The following is a 19,485-nucleotide window of genomic DNA, read 5'->3' as shown; positions in this document are numbered from 1 at the left end:
AGCTCCTAAGTTATATATTGAACTCAAATTCTGCTGTACACGTTACAAAAGAAAACTAGAATAAAACCTTTTAAATCACAGAAGTGCTCAAGAACAAACTTTTGAAAAACTCTGTATCATTTGGAAGGAAGTGGAATTTTATACAGAGCCTCCACTTTTTTCCCTCATAGACCATAACAACCTTCATTTCACATGCAACTCCATCTTTTGCCCACAGTTACTCTGGTGCAATAGTGTTTCTGGAGTTTAACAAAACAGAATGTGGCAGATAGTGACAATAAGTGGCAAAAATCTACATCCAAACTATGAAAACCAATGTAGAAATTGCACAAAATAAACAAAAACTGCAAAAAAGGGGGATTCTGACATATCCACCTCTACATTCATCAAAAAGAAAGACCTACTTAGTCTTTTTTACACTGTTTATGAACTAAATTGAAGACTAAGCTCAATAGCTGTGACATAGTTAAAAATAGCTGTATGGCTTTAGCACGGCAACTCATACTGCTCCACAGGAAGAATTATTCTCCTGGTCAAAATATTTGCCTTTTCAATGAGCTGAACTTTCAGGTCATCTGTTAACAATGTAGATTCTTTCCTGTCTAGAAGAACTTTATTGTCTCTCCTTTAACAAATAGCAGGGTATTGTTCCCAGCTGGTTGCTAATTCACACAATTAGCATGCAAAAATCTTTCAAAATGCTGTATGGAAGATGTATGTGTTGTTTGGATGATCACATATTTTGATTTAATAAATCTCATACTCAGTTCCTCTCTATGTGTAAAATAAAATTTAAACTTGTCTTTATTATATCCTCTCATTACATCCCCAACCTTCCCTTTCCCCTTCTTTTTTCAGCCTTCCCATCAAAACCACAGGCGCACATTACAAAGGAGCACAGTGTGCCTTTGATGCTGAAAACACTTTTCAGATCACATTTTGGAGACCTGTGTAAATAACAATTACCTAGTCTACCTTCCCGTATAAGAGATAATTTCACTCCAAAATTCCTGAATCAGATCATCATATTGAACTAGAACTGAAGACCTACTTTTTGAAAAATTCACAGCTTTTTTTTTTCCTGACATATCCACAATATCCTTAAATAAACTGTTCTGATAGATAACTGACTTCAATTTCAAATTTATTATATTTCTAGAAGTAATACACCTGAGTTCAGCTTTGAGTTCCTGTATTTTGTCATCCAAAACCTAGTGTACCTAAAGGATACTTTGTCTGAAATCTTTGCCCCATATAAGTACTTACAGGCCATCAATCACCTTTGCTAAATACTACACAGAGTGAGCTTCTCCAGGCTCCTGCTGTACACCAGTCTGCTGACTCATTTGTTTTTATGGTTTGTAATTGTCCTTGACATGTTTTTCTGAATCTTTGTAAGTTCACCTAGGTTTTGAGTGTTTTTTCACTTTAAGCTCAAATAAGATGCAATTTTCTAACATCCACTAAAAGCTACATAGCAAGGCAACAGCACATCTAACTCCACCTGAGATTCCCAATATCCATACCAAGAGACATAATTGTACATTTTGGCTGGCGTATCACATCACCAAATTACTCCTTTCCAAAGCACCACTCTCTACTCTGCATGTATGACCCTACTGTCAGGACAGATATCTTCAGCTCTATTAACATATTTTTAGATGATCCCCATTAACTAAATACAGACCATCCCTCACACTTATGAATCCATCCATTTTTGCACATTTGCATTTTACCAGAGATTATATTCTATTTTCCTTCAGATCATTATCCAAATCCTCAAAGCAATGGGCTGTGAAAAACTTTTATAAAATCCAACCTGAATGTCCTTAATCTATTACTGCTTCATGATCTGTCAGTCAACCAGTTTGAAATGCATTTGATATGGACCACGTTGACTTAGCAAGGAGACAGATTTCAGAAATCAGAATACCTTGCAGTACTGCGTAGGTGATTTACAAAATCACCTTACTATACCTACATGATCATCTTTGCCAACAAGAACCTTCAGCCACAGAATAATGAAGTAAGTACAGATCAGTTCAGATTGTCATGAACACGTGGGCAAGCAGTGACTCTGCTTTCTTTAATTTTCTGCTAGGCAGTTCTCATTTCAACCTTTTACAGCTCTTTTTGCAATCAACATCAACCTCTTCAGTCTAGTATTTATGTCACATCCTGGCCTATCCTATCTAATTTACACTACTATACAACTAAAATTAACACAAAACAAAATAGGTATCTTCAGTTGGTTGGGTGTTTTTGTTGGTTTGTTTTAAATCCTGTCTCCCATAGACTAAAGAAAAATTGAGATTTGTTTGCTTCTATCAGACCAAAGAAATATTTATTTGTAAATCACTATAAATTGAGAACAAAACATCCAGATTTTGGCCAGAAAACAACAGTAGTCTGACTCACAGCATGTTTTTTTAAAAAAACACAGAATAATATATTTTTCAGTATTTCTTTCTCAACTATTAATGCCCCTGCCTAGTAGACACATGTCCTTACTGGCATTTCTTTTGCTCTCAAAAAATAAGAGAATATTCATATTGTTCTTAACCCCATGGATAGAAGGTTTATGATTAATGTCTATATAATTGACTATGAATGGTCTTTTTGTTGTGACAGCTAATGGCCACTACTGTTCATGGCATTTTCTCTAAATCTTCATACATTTGAATATTCACTTCTGCCTTATTGCACTATGATAGTTTCACACCTAACCCTAATGACTTTTCATTGTAGGAATTCAAAAACACCTGAGTAACTTTTATACGAAAGTAATGTAACTTTGAGACAAAACTGCATTCCTTATATTTTCAGTAAAACGTGTATTAAATAATTTTTAGGACTTCATCCTTTTAGAGTGATTGTGTATTATTGGCAAAGCCAGTATTAGTAGAGCATTGAAATAAGCAATGATAACTATCAGTGCTGATTATTTTCATGGAAGTGATCTTATATATAATTTCACTTTTGTCAGAAGAGTAAAATTGAAGAGAACACAATTGCTTTTTCTCAGAAAAATATGATGGATAACCTACACATATTAGTAATTCCAAGAAAATGTTAATAATCATCAACTAATGCAATCACTCTGAAATAACAGTGCATTGTTTCTTTGCATCTAGACATTTAGAGAAGTATTACTCTGTCACATATATCTAAGGAAAATGTACCTTCTAAAAAAAGAAAATGTAGACCTGACAAAACTTTCTGAGGCAACTTTCTACCCTTAAGTGTATACTTTATTTATTTACTTTAATGTTGTGAAAAATCAAAATGCTTTATTCCTTGTTCTCTGCGTGTAAAGAACCCAGTGTCTAGGCTAGGATGGCTGTTAAAAGGAAGTCAGAACTGAGGAAGAGTGGAAGGGCCAACAATAATGGACAATTTTATAATTTGATTCTGCTATTACTGAAGTGTGGCACACTGGAAGTTTGTTTGACTTAGTAATTTTCACATAAGTAGTCTAAAGTGTTCACTGTTTGTTTCTGGGTTTGTTTTAAATACTTTGTTGGCAAGTAAATAAATTTGAATATATTCAACTGAGTTTCTAGACAATGATCAATACATTTTTTTTTCCTGATTTTAACTCTGTTTTCTACTTTTAAATTATTTATTTAATGATTTGTTGGTTTGGTTTTTTTTTAACTAAATGAAGTACCAATGTCAATGGCTGGCAATACTATTAAATAGTACTGGTTTAGAAGCTAAGTATAGCTTTAAAACTTATTGCTACATGCACCTGTTAAAACAATGAGTCATCTGAATGTACATTCAGGCAATTTTAATTTTTGTGTGCTACACCCCTGGATAACCAATATTTTAAGCTATTTTATGTTTTCAAACTGCATACAAATGCAGAATTTGTAATAAGTATATTAAATCTTTTTAATAAAATTGTCTTTAAAATGCTGAATACATAGTCTAGTATTTTATAATAATATTTACCATACAGAAATAATAAATTTCTTAATTATTACCTATACCTAAATAATTGAGAGAATATTTTTACTTAATATAAGCAAAATAAGGGGCTTACATACACACAAAGAACTGAGAACATTGGATTTGGGGCACTTAAAGCCCTCTGCTGCTTTTTAAATTCTTACTCAATTACCATCTCTATGTTCCCAAATACTTCCATAACACAGCACTGGCCTTGTAGTCTTTAGCATTAATAGATGTCTTTCCTTCCTAACTATTTGTTATTTATATATTGGAAGGACTCGGAGAGCAACGCAGTTTACTTTCCTTATCAGTTTTCCCACCTTCACGTAAACACACTCAAAACGAAAACAATTTGCTCCCGCTCCTGAAACTGAAACCAAAAGTAATTAAAGCCTAAGTTTTTCTACCCAAAAGATATTGACAGCACTTATACTCTGAGCTTTAATTCCAGTTATTATTAATTGGAGGGGCTAAAAATAATCTTTATGAATATCAGCATTTTAAATGAAATGCAGCTTAAAGCGAGCTCAACTACAAGGAGACATCCTGCCTCATCCCACTCCCTGCCCACTGCCCACTCAGTGAATAACCAGAGCACTTAGAAATAAATTATACTTTTTAACTACACTTGAATGTCACCTGCATCTTCCAACTGGGTTTGCACAACAGCCTCAGAGCATGTTACAGTATAATCAAGCTGGACAAGGAAAATCCAACCTTACACTGCTGCAGAATTTTCATTACTTGCATAGCACACTAAAGGTAACAAGTTTCACCAAGCTTTGCAACTGCTATGGTGCAAGTAAAATTCAGGGAATTGTAAACGTTATGCAACCCTGAGTAGAAACCGCAGTCCCAGATTCTTGCAGGCACGAGTTTGCCATTTTCACAAGCCATGGAAGGGTAAGCAGGCACTAAACCACCCAGCACAGCGCCTTCTGCTCGGAGCGCTGCAGCCCTTGAGCCCAGGAGCTGCTCCTCTGCCCATCCCGCACGGGCTGCGTGACCTCAAGGTGGAGTCTGGGGACACGGCTCTGAGTCAGCTCAAGCCATGGGCAAGAAGCTGTGCAGTCACACTGCAAGTCTGTCCAGTGAGTTGATCCAGCTGAAAATTAAGCTTGCAGTTTGGCAGATTTTTTTTTTTTTTTTTTAACAGAGCCAAGTCATTGCTACAACCATCCCCCCACATCTAACCCATTTTCTCCTGTCTCTCCTCAAACATGCCATATATTCCTGTTTCTTCCCTTGAAGTGGCACCTCCTGGATTTCAACCTCGGCCAGTCAATAAATTGCCAGAAAACTATTTCTGTAAAAGCAGTGCACAACCTTCAGCTAGGCAAGCTTTCCTAATGAGCATTCACCTCACCCAGCAACAGAAACCGGTGTGGGTGCAAAGGAAGGAGGAAGAATGAGCGGCTTCCTGGAGAAGACACTGGTGGCAAGCAAGGCTTGTGGCACTTAATTTGCTTAAGCTGTAGAGAAGAGCGCCCTAGTGGGCTCACAGTTGAAAGTGGACAAGGAAAACAGTCTCCTAAATGTTAAATATCACACCATTCAAAGAAACACTAAGGGAAAAACCAACACAAACACTGTCAGGATACACAGTTTCCCTCTGGTCTCAGGGCTTGCTCACTGAGGCTGTTTTTTTATGGCCATCACTCAGAAGCTCAACAGCTCCAAAAATCTTCCACACCTGCTTTGTCATCCTGACAAGTACATGTATAGCCATGCACAGAAACAGGCTGAGGAACTGCTTCAACCAAACAAACATTTCTGAGCCAGAGTTTTTTGTTTGGTTGTTTTTAATGATGCCAGATCAATTTTCCAATCCTCTTAAAAAATGGCCAAGCTGCTCTTGTGGCTCAAAGAGAAGAACAGCTGAGCAAAGACTACTGAAGTCAATCATAAAGCACAGCCACCCAAATATTCTCTGAGATTTAATACAAAAGAAAGTAAAATGCAACAATTATTTAAAAACATAACTTGATCAATTCTTGTCACTCAGATAACAAACCTTAGTTTACACCATAGCAGTTCAGAGCTGTGCCTAAACTCTTTATGATTCAACAATACAATCCCTTAGCAATATTCACCTACTAACACAGTTTACAGCCCCAAGGGAAAGCCCATAATGAATGAAAAGTTGGGTATTATCCTGCATTAGGATCAGAAGACTGTAGAAAAAGGAAACAAAACCTTACTGCTTAGGAGGCCAGATTTAAGTATATTTAACTTAACTGACTAAATTAACCCAATTAGCTTTTCTATATTTTTTTACAGAGGAAGGGGATGAAGTCTATGACCTTTTAGAGAAATTTCACTTAAATGTCTAAAGGGCCTTCTGGTCTCAAGTCCTCACTGACTGTAGAGGACATCAAAGATAACATTGCATGCAAGTCGAATACCTCTCTGTAATTAGCCCTATGAAAACCAAACCAAATACCAACATAAAAGGTCTGTCTGTAGTTTGTACTTGCAGCATAGCTTCTCTTTATCAGACCCAATTAGCCCGCTCTAGAACTTTATTGTAAGATGTTTTGACAATATTTACTTGGGGGAAAAAAAGAAAAACAAAAAAGAAAAAGGCTTTATTCAGCTTGTGCTTTGGCTAAGGGATTCAGACTTTGTCAGGAAGACGAGCAATCATCTCTGAAACACCGAGTCTGAGTGATATGCTCAATGCTAGACTGTGACAGAGAAAAGAGAGAATTACATTTTTTGAGACAGCACTCAGCTGTCCTAATGATGAGAGCCTCCGTTTTCACTCAACAACCCCTGCCTACCCATCTTCCTACAAAAGATAAAGCAATTTTAACGCATAGGCCTTTCTTCCACTACACAACCAAGTTCCAGATTCTTGCAGAAAAACAGAAAACATCCTTATTTTACAATCAATAGACAACTAATTCCAACTAAAAGTGCCCTTTTCTGACCAAGCTGGATGGAAAAAGAATTTTCTGGTGGTTTGACTGAAAATGAGAGAGGCAGGTATTGAAAAGACATTGGGAAGGTAGAACTTAAATACTGGACAAAAGGGACAAATAAATAGAAAGGGAGCATTAATTTAGTGAAAAGCACAAGATAAAATTCCACTGGTTCTACAGTCAAGCACTATTTTTTTCTTCCCCTCTCATAAGGCAGTAAACTGTCTCAATATACCTTAAGTCATTATTCAGCATACAGAGATATAAAATCCCTTTCCCCAAATTAATCACCTTTAGTCACACGCTTTTAGTTCAAGCTTCATAAATATAAACAAATGCACATAAGAAAAAAAAAAGGGTCAAATAAAGCATTATTTTACTAATAGAAATAATAAATCCATATTTAGAGATATATAGGCTAGAATGATGACTCTCATTAATTCCCATTATTCTTCTTGACAGTAAGAATGCCATAATAAACAAATTATTTTGTGTGCATGCAAGGAAACAGTTTTGCTACATTTCTTAGCTTTGATTAGAGATATATATATTTGCCCAGGTGTGAAGGATTGAATTTTTTGGAACAAACTAGGTTTGTAATTACTTAAGCAAGGAACTTAAGAGTTGGATAATTCAATTAATACTGAATATATTCAAATAACACACAGCAATAAAGAACTTCATATTTTAGAGACCAATACCAGCATTATGTTTAACTAAGATGTTCACTTTTACTGAAAAAATACATGTCACACTCTTTAAGTATAACCTAACTGACAGCTGTCCAATTGCTTTCTTTTCCTAAGTATCTGAAGGTATGAAGAACAGAGCATAGCAAGTGATTTTATCTTGATAAACGTAGGAAAATAATATGGGTATAGATATAAATTCATAACAGTAAAATTTCATCTGTCACTATGAGTGGCTCAAAACCTAACATTCATAGGGACAGAAACCACATCACGTCCCAGTGCTCATTCTATCTCCCCACTAAATCCATATTTTGTGGCATGCACAGATAACTCCCAAAACACCGTCTTATTCAATATATTTGTTCTGCATCACATCAGTTTCAGGGAAAAACTGAACTTAAAATCTAAATTGGTCTCTGTAAAAAATTTGCTTTAAAGATGAGGTGTTTTAATGATTTTCCTCAATAAGCGTTTAAAATAAAAATCCAGTAACAGACAAACAATCATGTTATTAAATCTCTACTGTTAAGAAAGTAGAGAAGCAAGGTACAGGTTGCATACACCTGTGACGTGTATCCTGCTGATGAAAAAATGAACAAGATCCCATCTTTGTATAGTATTAAAGTTTTGTGAAGTCGTAATCCTGTATATGCATTTGGTTTCTGCAGTCATGAACATAAGCTACCAAATCAACATCTGCTTGATGTATCAGCTTCCATGTTTCACCAGTTATATCTCAAAGAAGCATCCTTAAATACAGTGATTTCCATCTTCTCATTCAGAACCTAATATTTTATTCTTGGGTAGTTTAAATAAATAAGCAAAAACCTCAGGAGAGCTGATGAGCACAATGTGGGAGAAAGGAAAAACAAATCAATTAAGGAGCTGCCCTGATAGAAGAGAGCTGCCTCTAACAGGAGTGAAATAGAATCTGAAACACTGATGGGTCTTTTGAAGCAGGAAGCTAACGCACTTGCCTTTGGCATCTGGAAAAAAATTCTTTGTTGTTATTGATCATTCCTTGATGACCTGGGTAAAAATAAAACTCATTCCAATGTTAATTCTCTGGAAGCCAATGCCTTCATAAGTCACATAATGATAAACTTGTCCTAGACTTCCGTATTATATTGTCTTATGGAAGTTTTTTCAGATTAAAACCAAATAGAGATCAAGCGTCCTTTTTTTCTCCCACTCAACACGTTCCCTTTTGTACAATCAAATCAAAACCCAAAGCACATAACAGTAAGCATATGAACCAGACAAAGAAGAGAACAAATTTCAAAGCTGGGCTTTAACCTTCTCTACATACATATATTACAAAAAACCTGATGTGCACCGACAGTTTAAATTTTCTCTTTGAAACTACTGACTTTGCTATATCACAAGGGAAAATTGATTGACTGCTCTAAAACTGCACTCCATTAAATCTTCTATTACACTTGGGAATACTTGGACATCTAGTTAGTAACTCCTTCAGCTGCAAAAGAAGGTGGCAAGCTGGGGCCATCATTTTCAGGAAACATTAGAAATTGTTCTGCTGGAAATGCTCACTCAACTGACAAGTTGCTTTGAATATATCTATTTAGCATAACTATATTTACAAAGTAATTCCGCAGAAAAATACACTAAGAACAAAAGCTCAAGATTCTGTCTGAGGTAAACATCATTGCTCTTACTTTATGTTTCTTGGTTCTTAGAAGGCACTGCTAATCCAAGATCAAGTTTGGTCCTTATCTGACCTTTATTGACCTAAGCAAGTGAGAAAACAATGTGTTAGTCTTGAAAACATGACTGGCCACCTTAAAGTTATGTTATAAAGTAACTATATGGCAAAAAGCCTACAGAGGAGAAAAAAACCACTTTTTTCCCTGTTTTCAGAAAAGTTTTCCATCAGTCTCCCTAATTTTATATATTATACTTCAGTACAACGTACTATAGCTTATACTTACAAAATGTAGTAACTTCAAACAATAAGATTAATTCCTAGAGTTATTATTACAAGTGCTATTACAATTTGTCTTACTTTGTGGGCACATTCCTCTTTCCAAATTTTCTAGGCTGAGTGTACTCACACAGAGCTGCCAGATAAGCACATCAACTCTGTGCTGAAGACTTTGTAGGTATCTAGAGCATACACTACTGATGACTTGAGGTTTTATACAGAGCTAGTGTTTGTTTTGCTTGATCACACACACTAACAACCACTTCTTGAAAAATCTGAGTTCAGGTTAACACAGAATTCAGGAACAACAATGTATTTGTGGCCTGCAGCCACAACCCCCTGGCAGATGTGTGCAGGTAATGAAGGTGGGCTCAAAACATCAGGGCAGCTCAGGTTATGCTGCCAGTATTTTATAACCAAGGCTGAAATCTGCCTTGTCCCAACAAAGCCAGCCATTAAAGCTCCCAATGACTATTGCTATGCTGCATTTCCCATTTTTTTCCTCTACAGTAAGACGTTATGGACCTGTGATAGGAATCAGGGTGCTGAACTGGATGGATCTTTTGTGCCAGCACATAGACCCTTACACTCCCATTATTTCTTACAGACAAAATCCCAGGCCTGTTGGTTTTAACTCTGTCAGTGACCTCACCAGTAAAGTAAAATGGAATTGTTACACTGTGCTATCACAATCTGTTTTATACATACATAGAACTGGGGAAATCAGGTGCTGAAATCAAAACACAACAAATGAGCGTGATTTAGCAACTAGCTAAACTATACTCCAATTAACTCTCACAAATTTACTTTGAATTGTTTTGTACCCTACGTCTAGTTATTGGTTATCTAGTTATCAATATCCTGATGATGCTTCATTGAAGAACTGCATTTAATGGAAGGATCTTCATAAATTACAGACTTCAGAACGTCCACTGAATACAAACTTCAATACAACATAGTCTTGAAAGTATTTTGAAGTTGACATTTCAACACTCTTAAGAACACACCTCAATGGTTCCCCTACATACACATTTACAAAATGTAGATTTAACATTTTTCTGTGATAAATACATCACAATATATGTCCCACAACTTGCTTTAAGTTGTGGCATCTCCAAAGTAAAGCAATTTTTTTTTCTTTTTCCCTAAATCAAGCAAATTTCCATAATCCAGTATTTTACAGGAAGTGGAGATGCTTAGAGAAGTATGTAAATGTTTGCAAAATGAAAATCACAAAGTCAATTAAAAAAACCAAATGAAGAGAAGAGAAGAGAAGAGAAGAGAAGAGAAGAGAAGAGAAGAGAAGAGAAGAGAAGAGAAGAGAAGAGAAGATCCTTCCTTCCCTTTCAGTCCAGGATATTAGAAAAACAAAAGAGTTTTGATATTTCATGTGCTACTACGACAATCAGCAAAGAATGAGCATGAACACTCAACTTCCTTAAAAGGTGTAAACTTTAAGAAACTGTGGGGGCAGAAGAGTTAAAGAAGCACAACTACAAATGTGGTTAGGCCACTTGAAATACATACTTTATCTTTCCCCACAAAAGAAATGAAACAAAGCCTCAGACTTAACATGGGCAAGAAGAAAGATCTGATCACAGCTTTACTAATTTACTGTATGCACTGTGATAATAAAATGTGAAGCCTGACTCAAGAATCACAACAAAACTGTTACAATAGTTCCACTAATTTGCAGTTAAAAGATACTTGGAAAATGGTTGCTTTATTTTGCAATTAATTCTACCAAAGTGGCTTTAAAGAAACTTAAAAATGTAAATCTATGATTAAAAAATGTTTTTTAATCCACATCTATCCTATGTATTCATACATATTAAAAGATGCCTTGAAAAGTATCTGCCACAGGTCACCATTAAGGAACATATGTAAATCTTCTGAGGATGTTTATGAAAACAGTAAATATTTTTGCCTTTATAGTGTACTGAGAAAGTAACATGCCAGTTTTCTTTTCCTTTAAGTAATATGGACAGAAGTTCAAAGAAATAATATCAAAGAGCACAGAATTCTTGTGTGTAAATACTAAAAGCTCACCAGAAATTAGAAAAATAAAATCTCTTCTTAGAGATATACTACAGCTCTGGAAAATACAACTGACAATATAAAATACCAAACTTTTAAGATATTTTCCGGACTAACAACATACTGCCAGAGAAACCACATGGTATGTTTAATATGTGAATTATAAATATTTTATTCTGAGATTAAAAAAAATCAACCCTGTATTTACTGACCCATAATATCTATCACGTGGCATTCAGCCATTCAAAACCTCAAAGGCACAGAAGAGAACAGGGAGAGACTTGTGCATCCCTTTTTACCCTGCAAATATAGTTTGTGGAGTTTGTGTTTCCAACAGATACACAAAAATAATATGCTGCCCAGTAACAGCAGATTTGAAATTTATTACAGAAGAATAAGAGTGGCATTATAGGGCTGCTTATCTGTTATATCCAACATATTGGCACATCCAGTTATCACATATTCTGGTTGAATAAGATGAAAGCACAAGTGTTAGTAACTTGTTTTTTTCTAGTGCTTTGGCACAGATCAGAAATGCTGCAGCAGTCAGGAAGAAATGAAGCTGCACCTACTGAGAGCTCTAAAAGGGACGCAGCATCACTGATGCTGTTCCAGCTACACCAACCTTCCTGAAGAACAAGGGACTGTGGCATGTCTCATTAAGTTCTTTGTGTCCGATAATTTATCCTCTTCAAGAGGTACTGAGCATCAGCATAGTGGAAGCAACCTTCTGTGATAGCAGTCTTGCAAGCTGGAAGCAATTGTTCCGTAACTCTAAACGTGACTGGCACCACAGTAGTAAATCTCTGATTGACCAAAACACTCAAGAAATTAAACCACAGTAAAAGACAGACTGTGAAGGTTAAGAATTATCAGAGCCTCACATGCTTTATGGATGAGGCATCTCTTCCCACTTTCTCTCCCTTCCATCATTTTTTTTTCTGTGATGGACATAAGCAATTCAAAATAAGTAATACGGAAAAAATAAAAACTTTATTTTACTCTACTGATTTTGTACATGGAGATACAAAGGAGTTTTGTGCACAAAACCTGCTAAGACATCTCCATATCTGTGAACCATTTGTATTCCACACAGGACACAGACAGAGGTTCATTCCTTTGCTCCCATGTGTTTGAGCTTACCCTGGGAGCAGCCCAGAGCTTCACCAGGCCAGTGGCACCATGGAGGGCAGGGCACACACAGAAAACCCCATGGGCAGCTCAGGCACTTCCCCTGCAGCAGCACCAGAAGATGGGGCACTAGTCCTCAATCTTGTCCAGAGCTCTGCAGCTAATCAACGTGGTGAAAAGCAGCTTGGCAAGAGACATGGAAATGTCAAGTTTCTTGCACTAAATGTGATGGCTCCATTCCTGCAGTGTTCTTGCATTCGTGCTCTGGTTTAAAGAAGTGAAAGTCACCCATGGAGGATGAACAGCTAATCCCCAACTCTGTTTTAAGTCAGATGTTCCTAAGGGGTGGAAGCAACACAAACACGTCTGATGTAAATTCCTAGTCTTAGTTGGGTAGGGTCAGTCAAGCAAATTTAAGTCTTTTACCTCTCCTGAAACAGTAGTAACAGCAGTAACATTTCCACCAGTCAAAATAAACTTGCAAAAACTCAGGCATTACACCTCAATGACTGTAAGATGCTCCTTATGAACAAGATCTTTAACCAAGGTCTTGGGAATCAGCACATCAGAAACAAGCAGCAGAAGACAGATCCCAAGACAATCTGGACTTCCTGCAAGACAGATCGAATGGAAACAACCCGCTTCAATAAGGAAAAAAAATGGCTATTGCCTGAACAGCCAATTCTAATTTGTTGTTAATTGTAACTTTTCATCAAATAGCCATAAAAAACTACAACTCCAAGCTGCATACTGTAGATAATGGATTTGCCCTTTCAGTTAACTTAAGCAAAACAAATGTTTGAACTTTCAAGTAAATGCACAGAAAACATGATGAAGATTCGATCACTGCAGTGTTACTAGGGCTGTGAGAGAAACTTTGGGTTTAAGTGAGTAATTCCGATGCAATATCAAATTTTCAACAAAATGACAGCATTTCTCCATCAGTTTTCTACACTCAATCATTTAAAAAACTAGCACACTAAATGAAGAACAGCCCACAGGATCACTTTTTTTGACTTGTGGTCACTCCTCTGTATACAAAGCTTAAATTTTCTTGGAATATGTGTCTTTCGGCTTACTTATTAGGTGATTAAACCTGACACACAGCTTAATGCCAGGCCATAGAACTTCAGCCAGTTGCTCCTGAAATTTGTTTCAGTTTGTAATTTCACTGTATCTGTATAATTTAATGTCAAAGGCTTTAGTTCTAAAAATAAAACCAAAAGTACTGAATCATCATTGGAAGTGAAGTATCACCTTGAGAATGCTAGACACCAGTATGAAAAAAATGCATAAGTTTTTTGCAAGGCACTGGAAGAATTAAAAAAAAAAAAAAAAAAGAGAAAAGGTATTTTCCATTCCATAAAACATACAAAAATGTATAATTTTGATGCACAGGACTTTCAATATGTTAATCTGTAACATTTTAATGGAAATTGGTTAAGACACCTTAAAACACTAGGTTTATGACCAATGCCAAGGTGAAATACAGAGCGAAGAAAAGGCATCAAGGCATAGGGAGCAAAAGTTCACGCAAAATGTTTTGTTTACTTATCAGTAAAACCCAGTGCAAGTGTTTTGATATGAGCAGCAATCATGGCCCAAGCCTAGCCAGAGTTACACAAATGGATCCAGTGGGCCAATTCTATTATGGGTGTTAGCTGTACCAGCAGCTCCCTGAGGAAAGGCAGAAACACTCAGTAATTTGACTAGATACAAAGTCCAACACCAGAGAACTTCAGTGCATTTCTATGTCACCTAATACAAAAACAAATTATTAAATTGTATGAGAAAGAGACTCTTCCAAACTCAGCACAGATTAGTAGTTGTCTACAGACTGCGACTTGGTATGTCTGACGTGCTGGCTAGCACACAGCTCTCCCATGGAGCACTTGTACAGAATCATTTCAACATTTCATCAAACAAACTTGTCATGCCAACCACAGATCGGGGTGACTTCAATCCCAGACATCACTTGCAAGAGTTTGCAAAGGAGGTCAAGGGATTTGACTGCAGAGAGCTAACAGAGCTGGCTCTCAAAACCTTGGAAATGAGGGCCACTTCTAATTACTCCAGTGATGATAACAAGTAACAATGTTTAGTGGGAAACAGGTCAGTAAGCCAAAGCAAAGTTGTCACAATGAAGAAAAAGGTAACCTACCATTTGCCTAAAGGCTGTACCAAGGATTTTTCAAAAACCACACTAACAAACCGAGCAGGCACGTACAAAGAGAGGTGACATAAGATGCCAATGCCTGTTGAAACAAACCTGGGGAAATAAAAACCTAATGCACCCTTTCCTATGTTGTCCTTCACCTGTCTTGTTCATCAGCCTCTCCATGTCTGTCCGCCTCACTAACAAACAGTTGCCTCTTGAAGAAACAAACAACAAACTTGCAAACAGAAAGGCTCGTATTCCCCTCATCCACAGAGGCTGGCAACATTACTGATTGTTTCATTTTCCATCTAGAAAAAAGAGTCTCTTCAACGTTTCTACCACAGTTAAAAAAAAAAAAAGAGTTGGTAGTCTTCAGCACAACCTCTAAAATGCATGGGAACAAATGACATTGAGGATACAAAGCCAGACCCAGTCACGCTGCCAGTCCATTAGTAGATTTCAAGGTCTTGATCTTTGAATTCCAAATCACTTGCCTACCTAGAGATCAGCTCCCTCTCTTCAGGGATGACATCCAGAATAAAAAGAATCCCACAAACAAGTGAATCCATTAAGATTTTTTTTTTTTTTTTTTTAAGAAAAACAAACCTACCTTCCTTTTTTATAAGAGGATTTTTCATTTGTATTTTGGAAGAATCATGACACATATCAGCAGAAATAGTTGGCACTCATACTTAAGCTAACAATTGCAAATAGATTACACAACATTTTTTTGATCAAGACACCAGATCAAGATCCAGAAGGAAAAAATTGAAGTATAACAAATGGCACCAGATTTCAAGCAGCAGATTCAAACAATATTGTATGGCATGAGTTTTAAATAAGACAACCATGTCAATAGCACAGGCAGTTTACAAAAAAAACAGTTTTAATTACTTAATAATTAGCATTTCGGGTCAACTTGCAGTAATGTCCTTCCCAAATTAGTGCTCACTATATTTAAGTCATTTATTATTTTATGATTTTTTTCAGACATGGCTAGAAAATCCATTATAAGACAAAACTTGTCAAAAACGAGCAACAATTTAGAACATAGAGACAGCTTGATCACACGAGAGTCCAAAGGCATGAACAATTTTGGCATCTTAAATAAACTTTGCACTTGCACGATTGAAGAATCTGCCTGATTTTTAAAATTTAAAAGCATCTCTTCAGGTGTTTCTCAAAAGCGGCATTTGCGCAATGGCCACTACGCGCCACCTGCCCAGAGCATGACTGTGCCCCACAGACCATTGAGCCAACAAGTCAACATTCTGAACACAGTTTAAGACAGCCAACAAGAGTCATGCACAGTGATCGCTCTTAGCCTCAGCCCAATGCCCAGCTAACAGAATTTTCCTGGTTGTTTCTCTGCACCCATCAAATCTGTTATGTCCTTGCCCAGCTTTGGCCAAACACAGCACCACACGAAGAGCGAGTACAGGCCGCAGCATGGCCTACAGGCCCAGCTCCACAAACCCAACAGAACTTCTTCCAAAGTCAATGCAAGGTTTTGGCAATCCCTCTCCGACTTCCAGGGATGATCCCTTCAAGATTGGCTTAAGCCACATTGTGAGAATGGGGAAACTTGCCAAAGCAATTAACCATGATTTATCTGTCTTGGGAATACAGGCCCTCGGTCTTCTTCCTAGTCCATCAGTTCAGCACCTCTGCTTGACAGTCAACTTGCTTAAAATACAAGCTCACCCGGGGCACCTTCCACTGACTTCTACAGCATCTGTTCACCCATGGCATCGCAGATGTAACTCCATTGATGAGAGATACATGTGCACCAGCTGTGCAGTAAGACATCTTCTGTCAGGTGTCCTGAAGGCTACCTGCCTCCTTTTAACCTTATGAGTTCCAGCCTCTGGATATATTTTTTTTTAATAGATCACTGTCTGGATGCATATTAACTATCAGATAAGAGCACTTTTGGTTTTGGGAGGCCACTTCTCTACCCAAAAGGCAAGAACAGTTCCAAAACAACAATGGCTTTTCACTCGCAGGGGTGACTTCTTGTAAAAATAAAAACAAGGAAGTTCAATCCAAGAGAACCATGATGCTCTTCAGTTAAGGGCAAGGATGTGAAATCGCCACACGTAAGATAGGAAATTCAAAGTTCGGCTGTCACCTTGTTCCCTTCTTCACCCCAAGACCTCCCTCTCCCGTCAGCACACGCTTTGACCACCTCCCGAGTGACGAGCGAAGGATGGCGTGTCATAGCCCTAACTTTCAATCTTTTTGGCTTCTCTCTCGCAACCTCAACCCTATCGTTGGAGCACGAAGGGCCGAGGAGTTTAAATTTTAATATTTTGCACCGCCGCAGCTTGCCGCACGGCCAAGGCACACGAAGGTGGCACAGGACTTTGGCATGGACACAAATCCAAGAGGGAAGCCCCTCTGCCCTCCTCCTCACCCCCCGGCCCGGACAGAGGCAATAACTCGGCTTTGCTCACATTTCTGCACAGCGCCGGGCTCGCACTTCGACGTGCTCACTGCCGGGGCTGTCAGCGCTGCTCGCCCCATCCAGCACCCCCCCTTCTCCTGCCGGAGTCAAAGTGTTGTGCGAACGTGGGGAAAGGACTGGGGGGGAGCGCAGGCCACGGTAACACTTTGCCGTCTCCTCCGTTCAGTCACATTTCCGTCCTCCTCCAGCAAAACTGGGGAGGGAAGGGGGGGCGGGGGGCCAGGCTGGGCACACACGCAGGCGCTGGGCCCAGCGGGAAGGGGCAGCAGCCGCGGCAAGTGTGGGTGACAAGCCCGGCGGCGCTCCCGGGGAGCAACAAAAACGCTCTCGGGTGCGGTGCGGTGGGGTGGGGTGGCCGGCGGGGCCGGGGGCAGGGCCGGCGGGGCTCGGGGGCTCTTACCTCGTAGAGTTCCTCGGAAGCCATGCTGTGGGAGCCTCACAAGGTGGAGTTGGGTGCTGGTTTGGAAATACTTTTGTTTCAGTTGGTGTCCGTTTGGCCTCCTCCTCTTCTCCCTCCTCGTCTTCTTCTTCTTCTTCTTCTTTTTCTTCTTCTCCTCCTCCTCTTCCCCTCCTCCTTCTCTTCTTCCCGTCCTCCTCCTCCTCCTCCTCTTCTTCTTCCTCCTCCTCCCTGCGCGTCTCTCTCCAGCGCAACTAGCAGCTCCGCTCGTTAAATGCCAGTGAGGTGCTCCTGTTCCTGCCCCTGCTGCTGCTGCTGCTGCTGCTGGCGCTGGCGGCGGCGGCGGCGGCGGCGGCGGGGGGGGTGCGCGCACGGCAGCTGCGCAACTCGCTCGCTCTCCCCGCTCGCCCTCGCACTGCCCGCCGCGCACGCACCAGCGCGCGCGCCCGAGCGCGCGCCCGCGGGAGCACGCAGCGCGCGCACGCAGAACTCACACGCGTGCTCTCCCCCCCCCCCCCCCGCCCCCCCGCACCCCTCCGTCCGCCGCCGGCTACACTCGCTCGCTCCCTCCCCAGGAACACTAATCGAGCGCAGAGAGGCAGCGCCACACGCGAACCACCGCTCTCCGCCCCGCCGGCTCCGCCAGCCGCCACCCCCCCGCCCGGCACCATCCTCCTCCTCCTCCTCCTGCTCCTTCTCCTCCTCCCCCCAGCCCATCCCGGCTTTGATCTCCCATTGTCTGCTCAGCTGAGCCCGGCGGCGCGCCGGGGGCGGCGGGGGCGCGCGCCCGGGGCCGCGCCCGGGAAGCCGCGGGCGATGGGAGCGGGGGGTGCGCGGGTGCGGGTGTGCCCGCGGGACGGGCGCGGAGTTGGGAGCGGGGCGGCGCTGGAGGACGCGGGGCCCCACGCACGTGCAGGGCCCCGTCCCGCCCCCGGCCCCCGCCCGTGCCCGTGCCCGTGCCGCCCCTCCGCCACCCCCGGCTCCGCCACCCCCGGCTCCATCGCCCGTCGGCAGCGCCGTGTGTAACGCGCCCGCACGCGCTTCCTCCCGTCCGAACTTCCTCGGTTGGATGCCTTTGCCGTAAAGAAACTAAGCAGCCCTCGACGGTGGCTGCCAGCACCGGATATGTGCCTTCCATCTCCCGGCTGCCCGTGTTTGCCAAGCCGGGAAGGCCCTGCCAGGGCCGCCGTGGGATGATGGGCCAACAGAAAGTAGCTGAACTGTTGACTTGGTTGTGAGTCCATCGCTAGCTACACCCTGCAACCTGCTCCTGTCACCTCGTGTGTCATCTGGGGCTGCCTCACTTGAGGTGCCGTGTAGCAAGCCATTAGCTTGACGAATGGAAGGCTTTGTAATGCAAAGGTAGATGTAACGAGTTACTCCTTCGAGAGAAAATTCTTCAAGGCATAGTTTACCATCTCAAAAGGGCTGAAGGGTGGGACAAACCCAGTGTCAGGACAGGAATGCAAAGCTGTGTGTTCTGTCATACAGCGGCGTTTGTTCCAGAGAGAGTTTCCCATTCCATGCCACAACAGGGAGCCGTTCTCTGCCACAGAACAGCACTGGCTGACGCAGAGTTTGTCACATTTGTGTCACCAACCAAGCCATCGAGTCTACTCATTTTTAACCAAGTTTTTATTTTTTTTTTCAAAGTCTTTCAAAGGTCTTCCTAAAGAAATGTTTTCTAATGTTCTACTTCGATGGACAAGTTTTGGACCGTTGGCCAGCAGATACTAATTTGGAAAATTTTGGTCCATTTATGGGCTTTGGATGATTTATG

At 40.3% G+C, this 19,485-nt stretch overlaps 1 protein-coding gene across 1 annotated transcript in view; it reads right to left on the bottom strand.

The window, feature by feature from the left end:
* CDYL (chromodomain Y like) overlaps nucleotides 1-18,217 on the bottom strand; it is a 103,640-nt gene extending 85,423 nt beyond the window's left edge. The window contains exon 1 of the mRNA XM_056483884.1: nucleotides 17,709-18,217. Within this exon, the coding sequence (XP_056339859.1) occupies nucleotides 17,709-17,732 (24 nt within the window). The 5' untranslated portion in view covers nucleotides 17,733-18,217. The remainder of the gene's footprint in view (nucleotides 1-17,708) is intronic.
* Nucleotides 18,218-19,485: the final 1,268 nt, after the last annotated feature.

Source organism: Oenanthe melanoleuca, chromosome 2 (assembly GCF_029582105.1).
Source record: "Oenanthe melanoleuca isolate GR-GAL-2019-014 chromosome 2, OMel1.0, whole genome shotgun sequence".
Taxonomy (NCBI): domain Eukaryota; kingdom Metazoa; phylum Chordata; class Aves; order Passeriformes; family Muscicapidae; genus Oenanthe; species Oenanthe melanoleuca.
The sequence above is the reverse complement of the archived record's forward strand: the minus strand, read 5'-3'. Positions and strand labels throughout refer to the sequence as shown.